The sequence below is a fragment of the Bidens hawaiensis genome, unplaced genomic scaffold, assembly GCF_021521415.1.
Source record: "Bidens hawaiensis isolate Kalapana, Puna unplaced genomic scaffold, B.hawaiensis_p1.1 tig00048346_1, whole genome shotgun sequence".
NCBI lineage: Eukaryota > Viridiplantae > Streptophyta > Magnoliopsida > Asterales > Asteraceae > Bidens > Bidens hawaiensis.
Genome location: NW_027498661.1, coordinates 27,516 through 46,033, shown reverse-complemented (window position 1 = coordinate 46,033; position 18,518 = coordinate 27,516). Strand labels below are relative to the sequence as shown.

The 18,518-nt window shown below is 34.6% G+C and overlaps 3 protein-coding genes across 3 annotated transcripts; all 3 read right to left on the bottom strand.

The window, feature by feature from the left end:
• Positions 1–1,838: 1,838 nt before the first annotated feature.
• Positions 1,839–4,036, bottom strand: LOC143597471 (alcohol-forming fatty acyl-CoA reductase-like). Its single transcript, XM_077075968.1, has 8 exons — positions 3,929–4,036; positions 3,815–3,852; positions 3,602–3,702; positions 2,932–3,118; positions 2,743–2,824; positions 2,377–2,646; positions 2,138–2,265; positions 1,839–2,011 (listed from the first exon to the last, which is right to left on the bottom strand). The coding sequence occupies exons 1-8, from the start codon at positions 4,034–4,036 to the stop codon at positions 1,855–1,857; spliced, it is 1,071 nt and encodes a 356-aa protein (XP_076932083.1). The 3' UTR covers positions 1,839–1,854.
• Positions 4,037–5,527: 1,491 nt separating this feature from the next.
• Positions 5,528–9,144, bottom strand: LOC143597476 (fatty acyl-CoA reductase 3-like). The gene is made up of 10 exons (XM_077075972.1): positions 9,012–9,144; positions 8,829–8,932; positions 7,805–8,007; positions 7,513–7,610; positions 7,187–7,382; positions 6,692–6,853; positions 6,520–6,601; positions 6,160–6,429; positions 5,913–6,040; positions 5,528–5,797 (listed from the first exon to the last, which is right to left on the bottom strand). The coding sequence occupies exons 1-10, from the start codon at positions 9,088–9,090 to the stop codon at positions 5,644–5,646; spliced, it is 1,476 nt and encodes a 491-aa protein (XP_076932087.1). The 5' UTR covers positions 9,091–9,144; the 3' UTR covers positions 5,528–5,643.
• An 8,124-nt stretch (positions 9,145–17,268) lies between these two features.
• LOC143597477 (fatty acyl-CoA reductase 3-like) lies at positions 17,269–18,460 on the bottom strand (the record flags this gene model as incomplete). Its single annotated transcript, XM_077075973.1, has 4 exons — positions 17,269–17,517; positions 17,602–17,729; positions 18,013–18,282; positions 18,371–18,460. Coding segments are annotated over 4 exons (642 nt in total), but the record flags the coding sequence as incomplete, so codon positions are not given.
• Between the last annotated feature and the right edge of the window lie 58 nt (positions 18,461–18,518).

The window sequence follows — 18,518 nt, the reverse complement described above, 5'->3', positions numbered from 1 at the left end:
CTACAGCAAAAACTGTACAGTTTTTCTATGAAGAAATTATTATTATTATTATTATCGTTGTTGTTGTTATTATTATTATTATTATTCCAGTTTACATTTTTTCCTATATCCAATCAATGTACTAAATTTAGAACACAGTACCCCTAATTGTATCATAGTGTCACCAACAAAGTTCATATCAAAAGCAAAGTCAGCCTAAGGCGTACACTCCTCTAAAAGTCCTTAATTCTAATCCTACGTTTCCACAAATCACTATCCTAGACCACATCCTCATAGATGTGTAACTCTATCAAATCTTGCCTAACTCGTCCATCCCAAGTTAGTCTGGGTTTGCCTCTACTCTTCCTATCCTTCAAAATGAAGGTTTCCACTGCTTTAATTGGCGTCGTCACCTAAATTATCTGTTAATTATATAGACGCATATAAGTGATTACTAATATGCATATGATGGAATATATTTTACATTTAAGTTGAGTAGCCATTTATTTCTACTTAAAAACCTATGATATACCAAAGATTACGAAAGACAATTGTGTGTCATAATATAAATAATGTTAAATAATTAATGTGTAGTTGTGCGTTATTATGCATATATGATGCGTAATTAATTATTTGATATGACTATAGGTGTGTTATTATGATGTATAGTTATAACTTATATGGATGTACTAGTTTGATTCTTCCGTGTTACGGAAGTTTATTTAAGTTTTTGTTTTTAATCGTTTTGATATTTTATGATGATTTATTTTATTTTTTAACGTAGTTTTGTTTTAATTTAATACGTATACATTAGTTTGTTATTATATTTTTTAGCAGTGTCGTTTTTTTCAACTGAGATGTGTATGTTTTTTAGTTTTTTAACGAACAAACATAAACGAACACGGGCATGTTGATTTTTTTAAATGAACAAACATGAACACAAATATTTGTCTAATAAAAAATGGGACGTTGATGTAGTTGACGACGGTGGGTAGTATCGGAAGCTAACCGACGAAATAGATGATAGACCAACAACGGGGAACATGTAAAAGAGATAGATTAATTAGGGTTTAACGATGAAAGTGTTTACCAATAAATGAGATCTTATAACCCATTTAAGGGCTATTAGGGTTTGGTAAGACCTATAACCCGTGAAAATTATTCTTTGATGATTAAGGGGTTATTTCACAAATAAATGAGATGTTATAACCCGTTTAAGGGTTATCCGGGTTTGGTGAGACTCATGACCCACAAAAATTATTGTTAGATTATGAAAGAGTTTCACAAATAAATGAGATGTTATAACCCGTTTAAAAACTATCCGGGTTTGGTAAGACCTATACCCGCGAATTTGGGTCAAATGTATGAGAAACCTTCATTTAAAAATCAAGCAATCTGGTGGCTCTAGAGAATATGGGGAGCAACATGAGAGCGACACGTAGGATTTCATGGTAGGCATTTATATAGATAGTTAGATATACCCATCAAAGTCACATGTGTCGTGTTCTAATAGCTTTGTACACTTCGCATGTTTAAAGCATGTTGTACAGTAACTCACTATGTGTGTATGTGGGCGCGCACGCGTACGTATGCGCGCATGATGCATGCATGCACGTGTAAAAGATTATTAAAAAACTAGTCATGTTCAAATTAACATTTTAAATTATCGAGTAAAAAGATGAAATACAATATATTATATATTAATTATACATTGGAGAAACAATTACATACAATAACCTGTAATTCACTTTTCTATCTTAATCTATAGTTCACTGTGGTTACATTAATAAAGCAAAACATAATTTATGACACATATACAAAAAATTAAAAATGGTAACAAACTAGAGATAACTTTGTTTATCGTGCAGCTTACGATTATTTGAGCACGTGTTTGACAGTACCGGGAAGGTGTGTATGCTCAAAATAAATGTCCCATACGATTGTCTTGGGATCAAAATAGAACATATCGATTTCCCCTTCATATTTTTCTCTTACTAGTTGACGAAGTTTTTCAGTATTCATATCGTCATAGCTGTTAATAGGAAAAAAAATAGAAATTAACGCTCAAATCACATCTGTACATTAATTAAGTAAACATTATTTATAATTTTTGTAAAAAGTTAAAAGTGGATGGTCGTATAATTAAGAATTAGCTTACAAGCTTTTTGAGAACAAATAAGGTTTGTATAACTCCACTAGACGCAACACAAAACATGTCTTTCTTTTAAGATTTGAATAAGTTCCATTGAGAGCATGGCATAATGCTGAGTTCACAACTTGCAAACCCTGAAACACACAGTCAATCATTTATATATTAAACATTCATCAATACATGAATACCGTAGCAAAACGATACTTGTCGTCGCATATAGTCAATGCACGAGAATTTGGATTAACCTGTAATGGAAGCAAATATCGAAGAGAAAAGTATCTTTGAAAGGTAGCCATCGAGTTCAACACCTTGACCTCACTAACTATAACCGGTTTGCCATCTTTGTTAATCCATGGGTGCTTTGAAAAATAATTATACCCACTTTGTTGAATTGATTTGTACTTTAATGGGTTGGATACCGAAGATCCAATATGGTATATTATTCCACATGATGCTTGATTTGCGTGTGCCACCATTGTCGCAATCATAGCACTCACCACCATGTCTGCAGGTATCTGTTAAATCATTTTAACACATTCATAATTAGCGATTTCGATTATGAAAACAAACTAATTAGTTATTTATAGTTAAGATGTATAAACTGAACTCACCACATCAATAACCGATTCAGGATCACCAAGGAAACATGATAACCGGCCTTTGCCATAACCAACCGCCAAGCTATCGATTGTCCTGTAGTTTCAAATATGTATGAGGATTTTATTTTAGTTAAGAGTTTCTAAAATGAAATTTTTGAATATTGCTAACTATGAAGTTTAAAGTTACGATAAATTCGTTACCTTATGCCTTCGATCCAACCACGGAACGGTTCCTTGTAGGTGCTGGTAATGATAGTTGGTCGAAGAATAACTAACGGCATGTTTCCTTTCAAGTGTCCGAGAATCATTTCTCTAATGCCTTGGTAAAAACATAAGTATTTGGCCATCCGATTTGCCCTGTACATATATATAAAGAATAGAAGGGAAACTGTTACAAATACAACATTAATACTTTCATATGAAAAAATTTATATTCAAGATAACGGAGATATATCTGAGGGAATGAATTTACAATACTTGCTTTGAATGTCACACTAAAACCGTTATTACCTTTCAATTCCTAAATCTTTCATGGCCGATGTAATTGATTTATCAGTAGCTGTTTCTTCGTAACTAAGTTCTTTTAGTCTTTGTTCAGCGATCTTCTTCTCTGTGTTGATGTCAAGTCCTTGCGCACCATTAAGTGCCTCTCCTTAATGATATTGAGTTTCTAGTATGAGCCCGGGCTTCTCACCAGATACATACGCTGTCAAAACAAACATTGTTTAAAATTCATCATGGTTATATACATGTAAAACCTATATAGTTAGTATACATATTTATTGTCACAGTTACACTAGGAAATTGATTCAAGACTAGGATTCTTATATGAAACCAACAAAAGGGAAAGAAAGAGTGTGTATATACTAACCGGTAGATACATGGAGAAGCAGCTTTATATTAGCGCATTTGGCAGCGAAATCTAAAACATTTTTAGCTCCAAAGGTATTCAAAGCTAATGCAACGTCATACCTGTAATATACAAATCAAAGCTGAAACACATGATTTTTCCAACACTTCCCTAAGCTGAAACACATGATTTTTCAACACTTCCCTAAGCTGAAACACATGATTTTTAGCATACAAGATATCCTTTGATAACGTTTCCAACACTTCCCTAAGCTGAAACACATGATTTTTCTATCCTTGAGTAAATCAGTATGTCGTCGATGAACACAATGATCGATATATTTAGCACCGGTCTAGTTTCCCAATTTATCAAATCTATAAACGTTGCAGAGGCATTAGCAAGTCCAAATGGTATCACAAGAGACATGTAATGTCCGTATAGCGTGCGAAACGTCATCTTCGATACATATATGCTTCTCTAACCTTTAACTATCGGTAACTGGACATTAAGTCTATTATGAAAAACCATCTTACTTCATGCAACTGGTCAATCAGATCATTGATCCATGAAAACGGATGCTTGTTCTTTGTTCAACTATCTAGGCAATGCACATTAACATATTGTCATCCTTTTCTTAACAAACAACACTAGACGACCACATGGAGAACTGCTCAGACCAATGAAACCCTTATCTAGGAGGTCCTGTAGTTAGGTTATTAACTCTTTCATTTCTAATAGAATTAGGCGATATGATGCTTTCATGATGGCTGAGCTCCAAATAAAGTATCAATATAAAATTTAATCTCCTGATTTGACGGACTCCTGTAAGATCCTTAAGAAATACCTTTGATAAGTCTATTGCCACGAGAATAGCATGTATCCCTTGCATCTCTACTTTCGTGTGGAAAACATATGCCAGATAACACCGCACCCTCATTTACTTTCTTGCCTTGATCATGGAGATGATCACATACCCACCATAAATGGTTACCGAATTACCATCACGTGTCTTAAGATGAATCATCTTCTTTCAACATACTATTTGAGCCTCAAACTCGGCTAACCAATCGATACCCAAGATCCTCCTAACGTTAAAACATTCAACGTAACAGGAAACATAAGTCCTTCTAGTTCCATTAGGCATTCTCTTATCGTTTCTACTACTTTCATAGACTTACCACTTTTGTACATCTTTCAATTAATGACCAAATAGCCCTCCTGGTTTTATTCACTTTATTTTCAACTAAATCAAAGTTTTGATTACTTACACTTCATGCACACAACTTTATAATGTTTACAAAATAACTTAAAACTTACGCTTCAATAATTTTTATATAATTTACATAAAATTTAACAACTAGTATAAATACATGCATGTGTTTATACTACTATTTGAAAAGTTAAAGATTTTTATATTTTTTTTCTTGGTATTTTTATTAAATAAAATTTATGAATTTTTTATGTTGCATTTACGATCTCAGTCCTTCTCTTTTATACATTTAACATTTTGGACCACCTAAACCTTGAAATGTTTGATTGGTGATAGATATAAATGTTTTTCTACTTTAAACTTGCTAAAGTTTTTCACTGTCACACGATAACACAATATAATTATGTACTAAAATTAATAAGTGCAGAAAACACTATTTTATCTTGGTCTTCAAACCATCTGAGTTGTTTCAAAATCATTTTCTTTATAACAAATCGCTTGTAAATGATGTGTAGCTTTTATATAATACTCCGCTTGTGTATACTATTTTATCTTGGTCTTCAAACCATCTGAATTGTATTCATTAGTTTTTAGTTGATCATGTTAATAGATTTAATAATTAACTGACATTTTCTAGTTAACATTTGTTCACGTTTAATTAAAAGGATAACATATAATACACTATTTGTTATACACGGTAGAAATTGCATACAATAGCATGTTCTTCACGGTATCTTAATGTTACAGTTCACCCGCGGTTACAACAATAAAGAAAAGCATAATTTATGACATTCATACAAAATAAAAAATATGGTGACAAATACGACATCCCTTGTTTTCGTGAGGTCTGCAATCATTTAAATACATGTTTAACAACACCAGGAAGGTGTGTATGCTCGAAATAATCGTCCCATTTAATTGTCTTAGGATCAAAATAGAACATATCGGCTTCAATTTCGTTTTCTCTTACTGGTTGACGAAGTTTTTCCGTATTCATATCATCGTACCTAACAAAAGAAAGAAAGAAATGCTCAAAACTTATCAGGGAAATTAATTAAGTAAACATTATTCATTAATTATTGTAAAAAATAAAAGTGATTGTATGATTAAGAATTAACTTACAAGCTTTTTGAGAACAAATAAGGTTTGTATAACTCCACCAGCCGCAACACAAAATTGGTCTTTCTTTTAAGATTTGTATAAGTTCCATTGAGAGCATGACATAATGTTGCATTCACAGCTTGCAAACCCTGAAAACATGCAGTCCATACATTTATATATAAAAATTCATCAATACATGATGAACAACAGCACTTAGTTGTAAAATTACTGATGGTCCTAAAGTCAATGTATGAGCATGTGGATTAACCTGTAATGGAATCAGATAACGAAGAGAAAAGTATCTTTGAAAGCTAGCCATGGAGTTCAACACCTTAACATTGCTAACTATAACTGCTTTGCCTTCTTTGTTGATCATGGGATGCTTTGAAAAATAATTATACCCACTTTGTTGAATTGATTTGTATTTTAGTGGGTTAGACACAGACGATCCAACATGATATATTATTTCACATGATGCTTGATTTGCATGCGCTGCCATTGTCGCGATCATAGCATTCGCCACCATGTCCGCTGGTATCTGTCAAATTATTTTTTACACATTCATAGTTAGTAATTTCAATCACGAAAATAAGTTAAGTAGCTAAGATGATGTATAAATTGAACCCACCGTGTCAAATACGGATTCAGGATCCCCGAGGAAGCATGATAATTGGCCCTTGCCATAACCAAGTGCTAAGCTATCAATTGTTCTGTGTTTTTCGAATACATATGAAATTATTACTTTAATCAAATAAATTAACCTTTTTATTTAAAAGGAAATAGAATGAGGAATTATTTACCTTATGCCTCCGATCCAACCGGGGAAGGGTTCTTTGTAGGTGCTGGTGATGATCGTTGGTCGAAGAATGACTAACGGCATGTTTCCTTTCAAGTGTCCGAGCATCATTTCTCCTAATGCCTTTGTAAAAACATATGTATTTGGCCAACCAAATTTATTTGCTCTATACAAAGGGATGAAATCAAGTTGTAATTAAAAAAACTGATACCTTTAATAAAGACTATTAATTAGTTATAGGATACCTATAGACACAAAAAATATATACTTAGTTTGATATTAAAAAAGTTACTCAATAGATTTCAAGATAATCGGTCTAAGTTACCACTAACATGGTGGAAAATATCGATCCATATGTATAGGGTGATTTAGAGAGAAAAATAAAGTTTATCAGCTTATAAGTTTAAAGTGTAAGTGGTGAGTCAAACCTGAAAAGAATTTCTTGCTATGTTTTTTGAGGGGATAGATGGGAAAAAAAAAAAGCAAAAACTCTATTTACCTTTCAATACCAAGATCTTTCATGGCCAATGTAATCGATTTATCAGTAGCGGTTTCATCATAACTAAGTTCTTTTAATCTTTCTTCAATGATCCTCTTCTCTGTATTAATATCAAGCCCGTGCGCACCATTAAGCGCCTCTCCCAAATGATATGGAGTTTCTAGTATTAGCCCAGGTTTCTCACCGGATACATAAGCTGAACAAACACAATTTTAAATTCGATCATCATGGTTATATGTGTGTAAAATTCATATAGTTAATGCATGTATACGATAGAACCATATTTTAAATAACTCAAAATAACGAGTCTATATATGCATACTAACCAGTGGATACGTGAAGAAGCAACTTTATTTTACATTTGGCAGCAAAATTTAAAACATTTTTGGCTCCAAACGTATTCAAAGCTAATGCAACGTCGTATCTACAATAAATCAAATGAAAAGAATCAAAATCATTCTAGTTAACTCTTCTCAAATCTATATAAATGGTTCTTAAAATAATAAAATTTGGTTAGCACACAACACAAATAAAGTTCTCAAAATAAGTATTTATTGTAAGTTAACTATTAATTAATCAGTAATTTATATTTAACTTGAAAATATATAGTAGTTGTACCTTTCATCAAAGTTGGTGGTGGCAGCTACATTGACAACAACATCAATATCTCCCCACATCTCTTTAATCAAGCCAGGGTCTTTTATTCCCAAATTTTCATAGGTGATGTCTCCGGCGACCGGAGTTACCTTTTCCGACAAGAAAGACTGCAGGTTTGTACCATACTTCTCTTTCAAGATATTGAATAAATCCTTTGCCACGGCCTTATAAACAATTTGAAACATTATATTTAGTTGTTTCTCTTAGGATTTTAGTGAAATTTATTATTATTTTTTTGAACATCTAAATTTTGCATTCTAAAAGAAATATTGAACCTTTCACCTCCTATTTTACATCCTCACCACCTTACCAACCAAGGTAAAAAAAATACTTTTAAGTTTTGTTTCTATTTTCATTAATATATCTATCTATACATAAGTTGAAGTGCCAATTCTTAGAACTGTTGCTATGAAAAAGTAGGCCGGTGAGGTGCGGCTTGGCAGGTGGCTAAGCCCCACGGTGACGAAAACCACCCCTGAGATGCTCGGAGTGGGACGACACCTTCTCTCAAGTTGTTTGACTACGACTAAACCATGCCCTAAAACTCTTTAAGATCGAGGTAGGTGTGTGCATGCATGCGTACGACTTTAAAAGTAGATTGAAATATAGAAATGATTTCATGATCCCGACGTAAGTGAGACATTACAATGAAGCCATTCGATCATCTTGTATTCAGTGGCAGACTGAGAATTTATTTTCATGGGGGCTAGTAAACCAAAATTTTATGGAAGACGATCAAGACTTTTGGGTATGTTACACTAAAAAGGAAAAATTAAGGAGGGCAACTGTCCCAATGTGGTACACCTTGTACTTGTATTGAATGTGCAACACTATTCTTAGCCATAAGAAAAAATCGTGACACAAATCTCAACACAACGAAGTCTGGTTCGCGCTAAAAAAATGAAAACACAACTTACCTCCTTACGTATTAAAATAACAAATATATACTTAACACCAATCGATATATATGGATATAAATATATACCTCCTTATTAAAACGTTGCAAAGCGGATTTGGCATCAGTAGCCCTCACAAGAAGATATAACTTATTCACATTGGGTTGAACTCTTAGTATCTTCTCCACAAATACTACACAAACAACATGACGTTTGTGAAAAACGTTATACATACATATATAGTTATTTAGAGAGCGAAAGAGAAGAAATACTTTTAGCAAGAAAACCAGTGGCACCGGTGATTAAAATGGTTTTGTTATCAAGAAAACCAAGAATGCTATCCATCTCCATTGGTTGCAAATATAGCAAGAACAAGAACACAAAGACTTTGTAGATATCGAGAGGGAGTTGTAGGGAAATTGGTGAGGAAGAAGATAGGACGCAAGTGATATATAAGGATAGGTTAAGGTGTGAAAGGAAGCTAGAGGGAGTACACGTTGGCAAGTGGCCGGTGGTGAGTTATGAAGGAGTACACCCAATTAATGTTTTGCCACTTGGTTTGGTAAAAACAGTCAGGATTTTCGGTGTTACGTAAACTTATAAGACAAAAAAGAAAATTAGGCTATAATTGGTTGGCAAAATCAGGCACATGAAGCCGATTGTGTTTGTTGAAGAAAACAATAATTGGTTGGTTTGTTGAAGAAAAGTGATTAAAGTACATTAGTGGCATGTGTTGACAACGAATCGGGTTCAATAAATACTAATGAGGTTGCTTTTTTTATTGAAAAATTTTTAAATATAGGAAAAATGAAAGGGAAGAAATGATTTATAGGAGAGAGAATTTTTTTTTTGTGATTTTAGGTGTTCCGCCATTTGAAATGGCGGAACCCACACTAGTTGTAGAGCGTGCCAGAAATTGTCTGGTGATCTGGAGGTTTTTCTGGTGTTCCGCCATTTTAAATGTGGAAAATAAGTGACTTCCGCCATTTGAAATGGCGGAACACCACTTTTACCCCTTTATAGTCTGCCCATACATTTATTGCACTTTCTCCATTTTAAATGGCGGAAGTGAATAGTAATATTCTGACACATGTCTGACAAGGTGTTTGACCACACTGTTCACTTATGTCATTTCAAATGGCATAAGTGAACAGTACTTTATATTATTATTTTCTTTTATAGTTATTTAAAAAAAATTATTTGAAAAATATATTTTAAACTTTAATATATTTTAAATTAGTATTAAAATTTATAAATATATTTTTCAAAAAAAATTGAAGAAAAAATACTGTAAAAGAAAATAATAATATAAAGTAATGTTCACTTCCGCCATTTGAAATGGCTTGAGTGATTAATATTGGTCAAAAAGAAGAGAAAGTCTTGTAAATTGTCATAATTGTCAGTATTATTCACTTCCACCATTTGAAATGACATAAGTGAATAGTGTGGTCAAACGCCACGTCAGACGCGTGTCATAATATTACTATTCACTTCCGCCATTTGAAATGGCGGAAGTGCATAAATGGGTAAAATTGGTGTTCCGCCATTTCAAATGACGGAACACGTGGAAAATAAGTGACTTCCGCCATTTGAAATGGCGGAACACCAGAAAAACCTCTAGCTCACCAGACAAATCCTGACACGCTCTGCAACCAGTGTGGGTTCCGCCATTTCAAATGGTGGAACACCTAAAACACAAAAAAAAAAATTCTCTCTCCTATAAACCATTTCATCTCTTTCATTTTTCCCATTTCTAAAAATTTTTCCTTTTTTATTGGCTGTCAAATCTGGGTTGATCGGATAGGGCAAGTTACGCCCCGGCCTGGTACCCTAACAATATACAAATTTTACTTGTATGCTAGATTTTATTTCCTTTATGGTGATGTAGATTAGTTAATATGGATTCATATATACGAAATGTCTAGATATCGGCTTGGGATATTTTACTTGACGAACCACACCCGGGTTCCATAGATGGCATTGATGTTGAATCTAGTACCCAAATTAGCGAATTGTGAGTCTTAGAATCTAGCAGGACGCTTATCCAGACAAGTAACAATGAATAACAGATAAGAAACTTCAGACCTAGACTAGGTGGGACGAAGCAAATAACTAATAGTAAACATGATTGGTGAATGGTAGTTGAATAGCATTCAATGTCCCTTCTAAATTAAGGACTATTCCTTTTATATGAGAGTAGGGAAAGGAGCACTAAATACATTACATGATGGTGTAGGGACGAACATGTTAATTTCGTACAATAATGACAGGCGACGCCCCTCTAGATCTTGCCCATTAAAAGTTTGTGATCGAATGATTGGCGGTTGACTTCTTGGCCTGGCTGTGCTGGTCTTGTGTCTCCTCTCCGGATTAACTCCAAAATCTATAAGTGTACCTTAGTAGCTAAGTTGATTTATCCAACTTTCCAATCAGTGACAGATACATGATTTTTTTCCCAACTGGGTCCTCTTTTTTTCGATGTAGATTTCTCAAACACCAATGTTAGGATTTTTGGAGCGGTCATTGTTCAGATCAGGCTAGGGCTAGTATTGTTTAAAGAATACGAGGACTCAAACTTTCTTTCAAACTATGCCTGAGATTTACTTAAGTTGTGTGTTACTTGGATACCAGATTTCTATGACTGTCTTTAAAACAAATATTTTTAAACCAAATAAAGCCTTAAGTTTAATTAGAATTTAACAAATCACAAAAATAAATTGCTTTTAAACCAATAAAACACTAAGTTTTAACAAAAATTTAAATAACACAAAAATAATATGAAAACAACTTTTAGAAAGACTCCAACATGTGACCATTGGATTTGAAAGCAAAGCATTCACCACTATATTAGAGATAAGTTAATTATAATGAGTTTTACCTAAAAATTTTATGGGGTTCTTGAATAAATTATACTAGCATTTCTAATATATTTGTAAAAAAGATTGGGGTTCCGAAACTCCAATACAAGTTAGGTGGGTCCGCCCTTGCTTCCGGTGTGATGGCCAGACTTGTACGTAAATATAATAAGAAATAATTAACACCTGATTTGTTTTAACGATCAACTAACAGAGAATTGTCTAGGTACTCCGTATAGGGTGACTAAATGGCAAAAGACACCAACAGTTGGCTCGACCCAGCCGTACAGAGCCTTAATCGCCTCCAAGTTATTTCCAGATATGGGGAAAAACCCACCTTTAGCTAAGCAAACTCAAATGAACTTTGAATTTATGATCACTATTACTTGTTTTCCGTTTCAATATTAGCGATCGAAATTGTAAAGGGCTTTGGGATCGAGATGCCCAAATTGTGACCTGAATTATTTGTTACCAAAGTCGTTTTCCTGGGTAATAGCCAGGTCTAGCTTAATAATAACAAGGAATTAATTTGACAGCAATATATAATAACTATAACCGATTTATTTTGCATGTGACATAAATTTTACCAGGATACCAGATATTTCGAAAAGAAATAAAAACTTGATGATATGATCCCATCAATAAATAACTACACCATGCCGTTTTGGACACCTGGGGGTCCTTTTTCCGGTTCTTCGGAATTGCATTGATGACATTCAACGTGTTCTAACTACACCATGCTAAATTTTTGCAGTCATTTGCACACCCCTTCCGAAACATTCTTCCACAGCGCGTATTCCATTTAACAAATACATGCACTTCGGGTTCCATGTCGTTGTTACGAATATTTCAGATTCGACCACCTTTCGTTATGATAATAAACAAGAAGTTATGGTTGTGAATGACATGACAGATCAGCATACCTTAAATCCTTAATAAAGATCCAATGTTTGGCAACTTGCAGATGGCCCCTAGCTTCTTCATCACATGCATGATCATTTACTTAAGTCGATACATATGCTTGGTAGGCCATCTTTCATTATCCACACACTTTAATTTTTATAGTCTATTTATCTTTTTTTTTAGATAAAACATAAATATATATGCCTATTGAAGAAACACTAATCGACCCCGGGCAGATTACGGATAATCTGGGGGTTAAATAGATGTTTCCCACGAGGGTCATGTCTGGTAAAGAAGGATGTTCTTCAGATGACCTGCAAAACAAACACCGTGAGCTCGTCACTGAGAAGGGGGGGTTCCTCCTTGTGACCACCCTTCGGCGTGAGAATCAGACTAGATTGCTCTGAATATAAGTGTATATTGAGAGAAATAGCTAGTGAAGGTAAAATACCAGATGATGATACCGTTCCAAGGTGTTGGAGTATTTATAGCCGAAGGTAGGTTTCCAAGCAGGTACAGCCAGCTGTATAATATTCCTGTTCTACCAACTATGGGCCACGCACGTGCCATGCTGGTTGGTGGGTAGGCAGCGGCTGATAGTGACAAGGCCGGCTGTGTACTGTTCCCTTTCCACCACTTGTAGGCTATGTGCGTGCCACGACAAGGGTTGGTGAGTAGGCAGCGGCTAATAATGACAAACAGTACTAGAGCATGCTCCTCCTCGTACTGTTGTCGGTGAGCTGTCACCCTGTGATTGGTTTATGGGCTGCTTTGGTCAGATCTTGTCTATTTTGTCCATACCTTGGCAGGTATAGTACAAAAGATCTTCCAGAAGCATACGGACTGGCTCATTTGGGCGGGAATATTCCCGCCTTGCTCATTCCTTCAGGTGACCCATGTGTAAAAATTAGTAAGTTAGTAACCCCTTAAATTCTAATTTTGACTTGTAAGTGGGCCCTTTGTAGAAAACAACCCTTCTCAATTATCTAATACAAGCTAAAATTTTTAAAAATCAATAAACTTTTTTAACATGTATTAACGGGCTGTCCGGAGGCCTTTCCCCTATATATATTCAGGTTCACGGTTGTGCACACTTCATTTTTATGACAATGAAGGTGATTTTACTTAGGCTTAGTGTAGTGGGGCGATGATTTGGGCGAAAATGGGCGATTTTTGTGGTGCACACCGCTCTCCTGGGCGAATTTGGGGCGAAAAGGGGCGAGGACGAGGTGAATTTGTCGCCTGGCATCACATTGATTTTATTATTATTATATTAATATGTGTGTTATATATATATTATTATTATATTATTATTGTAGCCCCTACTCCATTACACCCCAAAAACAAAAACTCACAATTTGCTGACTGGGCGCCACATGACGCAAAATGCTCCAATTTATAGCCCCTCCACTACACATAGCCTTATGGTAGATGATTAATTCGACATTTGGTACAAATTGTTGGCCCCTATACTTTGTTAGCATATACTTTGGCCTCATTTGAACTTTTGCTATTAGAGTTTTAACTTTGGTAATAAAAAAATTGCATTTTTATGATAAAACTTTTAAATTTTCAACTTTGACACAAAACTTTTAGATTTTCAACTTTGATCATGAAACTTTAAGGTAATGAACCGAACTGATACTGACAGAGTTCGCGTCACGTCCCCATTGCAACGTACGACATCTTTCAAACATGCAATACATTTAATGCGCTTTACCGTCACATGCAGGTTGAAATGGTGTGCTTTACTAAAAACATTATTAAATAATTTCGAATCTTCCTTAGCAATGTGCGTGGTTGACTTGGTCTATGAAACCAAGCAACCATGTTATTAGGCCATGTGTTGCCGGTGAATGCCCGGGGCGCTACCACACTCAAATCGGAGCCACATCAGCGAAATCTCCGACTTCCCTCTAACGCTCCACCCTTCAACCCCTTCTGGCATTAATCGGCTACCACTCATCCATTTTGGCACCCTTTCTCCATCCCCCACCGGCATGTTTTAACACCCCGAAATGCCCTTAGCCTGCAAAAATGTTGCCACGTCAGAGATAAAGTGGTCTTCACACCCGATGAGTTTAACGTCCCCAACATTCTAACCTTATATTAATGATTCGAATGGCCCATTTATTATGTCAGCAACGACTAATGGATGATTTGTAGTTTATAATTTAACTAAAGGTTTACCTGGCGCGTTGCGCCGGGGTCGACTGGTAAAATCCAGACTGTGGTAAAACCCAAGCCTTGTCGGTTCCTAGTGTTGAGGCGTTAAATTAATTCAAATTCGGTCAGTTTCAGTTACGCGCATTATTGTATCGGAACAACAACCAAAAATAAAACAAAAGGAGTATTAAAATTGAGGTGGACCAATGTAGTGACGTCGGTTAGTAAAACTCGATCATTGGTATAAGTCGACCGTTGTCAATCCCATTCGTAGAGGCGGTCAGTCTACGCAAACTGGGTCAGCTTCACTCACACTTGTTACGGTATCAGAACTAAAAAAATAAATAAAACTAAAAAAAACAGCATTCAATCGTTTTTGCTACGTTCGTCAGGCACACTGGAACTAAAACAAAATGCGGCGAGTCTACACGAAGTTGGTCGGTTATCGTTACATTCATTATGGTATCATCACTAAAACAAAAATAAACAAAATTGACATTCAGTCGGTTTCGTCATGTTCATTGCGCACCGAAACCAAAACAAAAAAAAAAGAAAAAAAAGACTTGCACCCCTAAGGTGCCGCAAAATGGCCCAATGGGGTGCTTTACGACGCCGAAGTCCTCAAATGTTATGCACTAGTGTTTTTTACCTGATGCGTTGCGTCGGGCAAGTCAGTAAAACCCGGATGGTGATGAATGCAAGCGTTGTCAGTCCTGGGCGTTGAGACGATAAGTCGACGCGAATTCAATCAGTTTTAGTTATATGCATTATGATACTGAAACTAAAAACCAAAACTAAAACAAAAAACATATATAAAAATTGAGATGGACCAATGAGGTGGTGTCAGTCGGTAAAACTCGTAGTTAGAATACCCGAGCGTTGTCGATCCCGAGTGTTGAGGGGGTGTGCCTACACAAATTCAGGCAGTTTCCATCTCGTTTGTTACGGTACTGTCGTTGAATTAACATATAAAATTAAAATATTTGACATTTATTTGGTCGGTCAACTCGGCCGGTGGTAAAACCCAAGTGTTGTCAGTTCTGGGCATTGAGGCGGTAACTCAACACGAGCTCAGTTTGTTCGGTTACTTTCGTTGTGGTACAAGAGTTAAAAACGGGAAAAATATAGAAAAAAATTGAGATGGACCAACGGGATGGTGTTGGTAAGTAAACTCGGGTGTTGGTAAAATCTGAGCGTTGTTGATTCCGTCCGGCTTTCGTTATTTTTGTTACGGTACCAGAAATAAAAAAAACAAAAAAAAATATGTTAGTGACTATTAAGGTGCCGCCAAGTGGTCCAATCACCACTTAACGATACCAAACTTTATAATAATAATAATAATAATAATAATAATAATAATAATAATATCTCAATATGGCCAAGTTGCAAGTTATAACTACATTGGTCCCCAAGACCCCAACTCTCAACTCATCAATACCTGCCTTTTATAGCAAACTTTCCATAGATAGGTATGTTAACCATATATTTGTGACAACAAAATAAATTATTTTATTTTTTGAGTTGTATCATGATCGAATTTGAATTCTGGTTAATTATTGGTGATATAGCGTCATTATTGTGACTCACAATAATGATTAACTTTAATGAATATAACATTTTATCGAACTACAAAGATCAAAATCGTACGTATCAACTAACAACACGTTGAAGCTGATCAATTATATATCGATCATTTGAACTAAAAAGATCACATACAATATGCTGCTACGAGGTTGTTTTGCGACATAAAAAGGTTGAGGCATGCCTGTTTTCCATCTCAAAATTAGTGATCGAAATTGTGACCGAAGTGCTTTGAGAATAGTTTGTGACCAAATTAGGCGTTTCATTCAGTTAATTTGTGACCAAAGTCGTTTTCGTCATTTTATGTTTAATTCGTCAGTTAATTTGTGATCTAGAAACCTTATCCTTAGATCATATAAAATTCAAAATCATTTTCCGTTTTGATTTACTTTATTTTATTTAAACTTTGTCTAAGTATTTAGTTAATAATCTCTTTAATATTACATCTTTAATATTACAACATTATCTAATGTTGACAACATTATCTAATGTTGTTTTCACATTTTTGTGAAGTCCTTTAATAGTCATATGAGCATTTGATGTATTATCTTACTCATCTTCATGTGAATGCATTAGCTTGATCTTTAATCTTTTGATGCATGTTTATGTTATGACTTGAGATGATCATTAAATGTGTAGGACGTGTACCTGACACATAGTCATCAAAATGAACAAGTAACATTATAAGTCATTTTAATCTATACAATCATTATCAAAACAAGTTATTAAATATGGTTTAATTATTGTTCACCCAATAAGATGTTTAAGAATATGTAACAATCATCAATATTGATGAACTAGTCACATTTATTTAGTCATTATCAAAACCAATGGATCTAATTAGAGTTTAACATTGTAATAAATACACTAAATAAAATTTTTGTGTTCGACTTAACATGTTTTATTCGTTTAAGTAAAAGGATGACATGTAATATTATACATTAATTATACACCAAGAAAAATAACACTTACAAACAACAACGTATTTTCACGATATCTTAATTTAATAGTTCCCATGTGGACGTTACACTAATAAAGCAAAACATAATTTCTGACATCTAAACAAAAAAATATACGATAACAAATACGCCATAATAACTTGTTGTGCGAAGATTACGATCACTTAAATACATGTTTGACAGCCCCGGGAAGGTGTGTATGTTCAAAATAAGCATCCCATTTGATTGTCTTAGGATCAAAATAGAACATATCGGTTTCAACTTCGTTTTCTCTAACTAATTGACGAAGTTTTTCAGTATTCCTATCATCGTAGCTGTCAAAAGAAATAAGAGAGATCGATATTGAATTCACATCTGGAAATGAATTAAAGTGGCTATATAATTACGAATAAACTCACAAGCTTTTTGAGAACAAATAAGGTTTATATAACTCCACCATCCGCAAAACAAAATTAATCTTTCTTTTAAGATTTGTACAAGTTCCATTGAAAGCATGACACAATGCGGAATTCACAGCTTGTAGACCCTGAAAACACATGGTCCATACATTAATATATTAAGCATTCATTAATACATGAATAAAATTGTACACCTACTGTGTGTTAGCAACATTTTTGTGACATAATAATCGATGAAAATTAGTGTCAAATACACTTTGTAGTGACTAGTGGCAAAATTTATGTCGCAATTTAGGCATCAAAACCGTCTTTCACTTATTGCAATGTAAAAACCATCACAAAGATGTCGTTGGCTCGTTGCAATAGTTTGGAACAATATGCTTTGTGAATTTCAAAAGAATTTGGGCTAACCTGTAGTGGAAGCATATAACGAAGAGAAAAATATCTTTGAAAGCTAGACATGGAGTTCAACACCTTAACGTTGGCAACTATCACCGGTTTGCCTTCTTTGTTAATCCATGGATGTTTTGAAAAATAATTATACCCACTTTGTTGAATTGATTTGTACTTTAATGGGTTTGACACCGAAGATCCAACATGATATATTATTTCACATGATGCTTGATTTGCGTGTGCCACCATTGTCGCGATCATAGCATTCACCACCATGTCAGCAGGTATCTGCCAGATCATATTTACCCATTACAGTTAGCGATTTCGATCATGAAGAGAAATTAATTAGCTAAGATTATGCATAAACTAAACCCACCGCGTCAATAATTGATTCGGGATCACCAAGAAAACATGATAATTGGCCCTTGCCATAACCAACTGCCAAACTATCGATTGTCCTGTAATTTTAAAATGTGTGCAAGGATATTATTAATTTTAACTCGGCCTTTAATTTACCAGTCGAC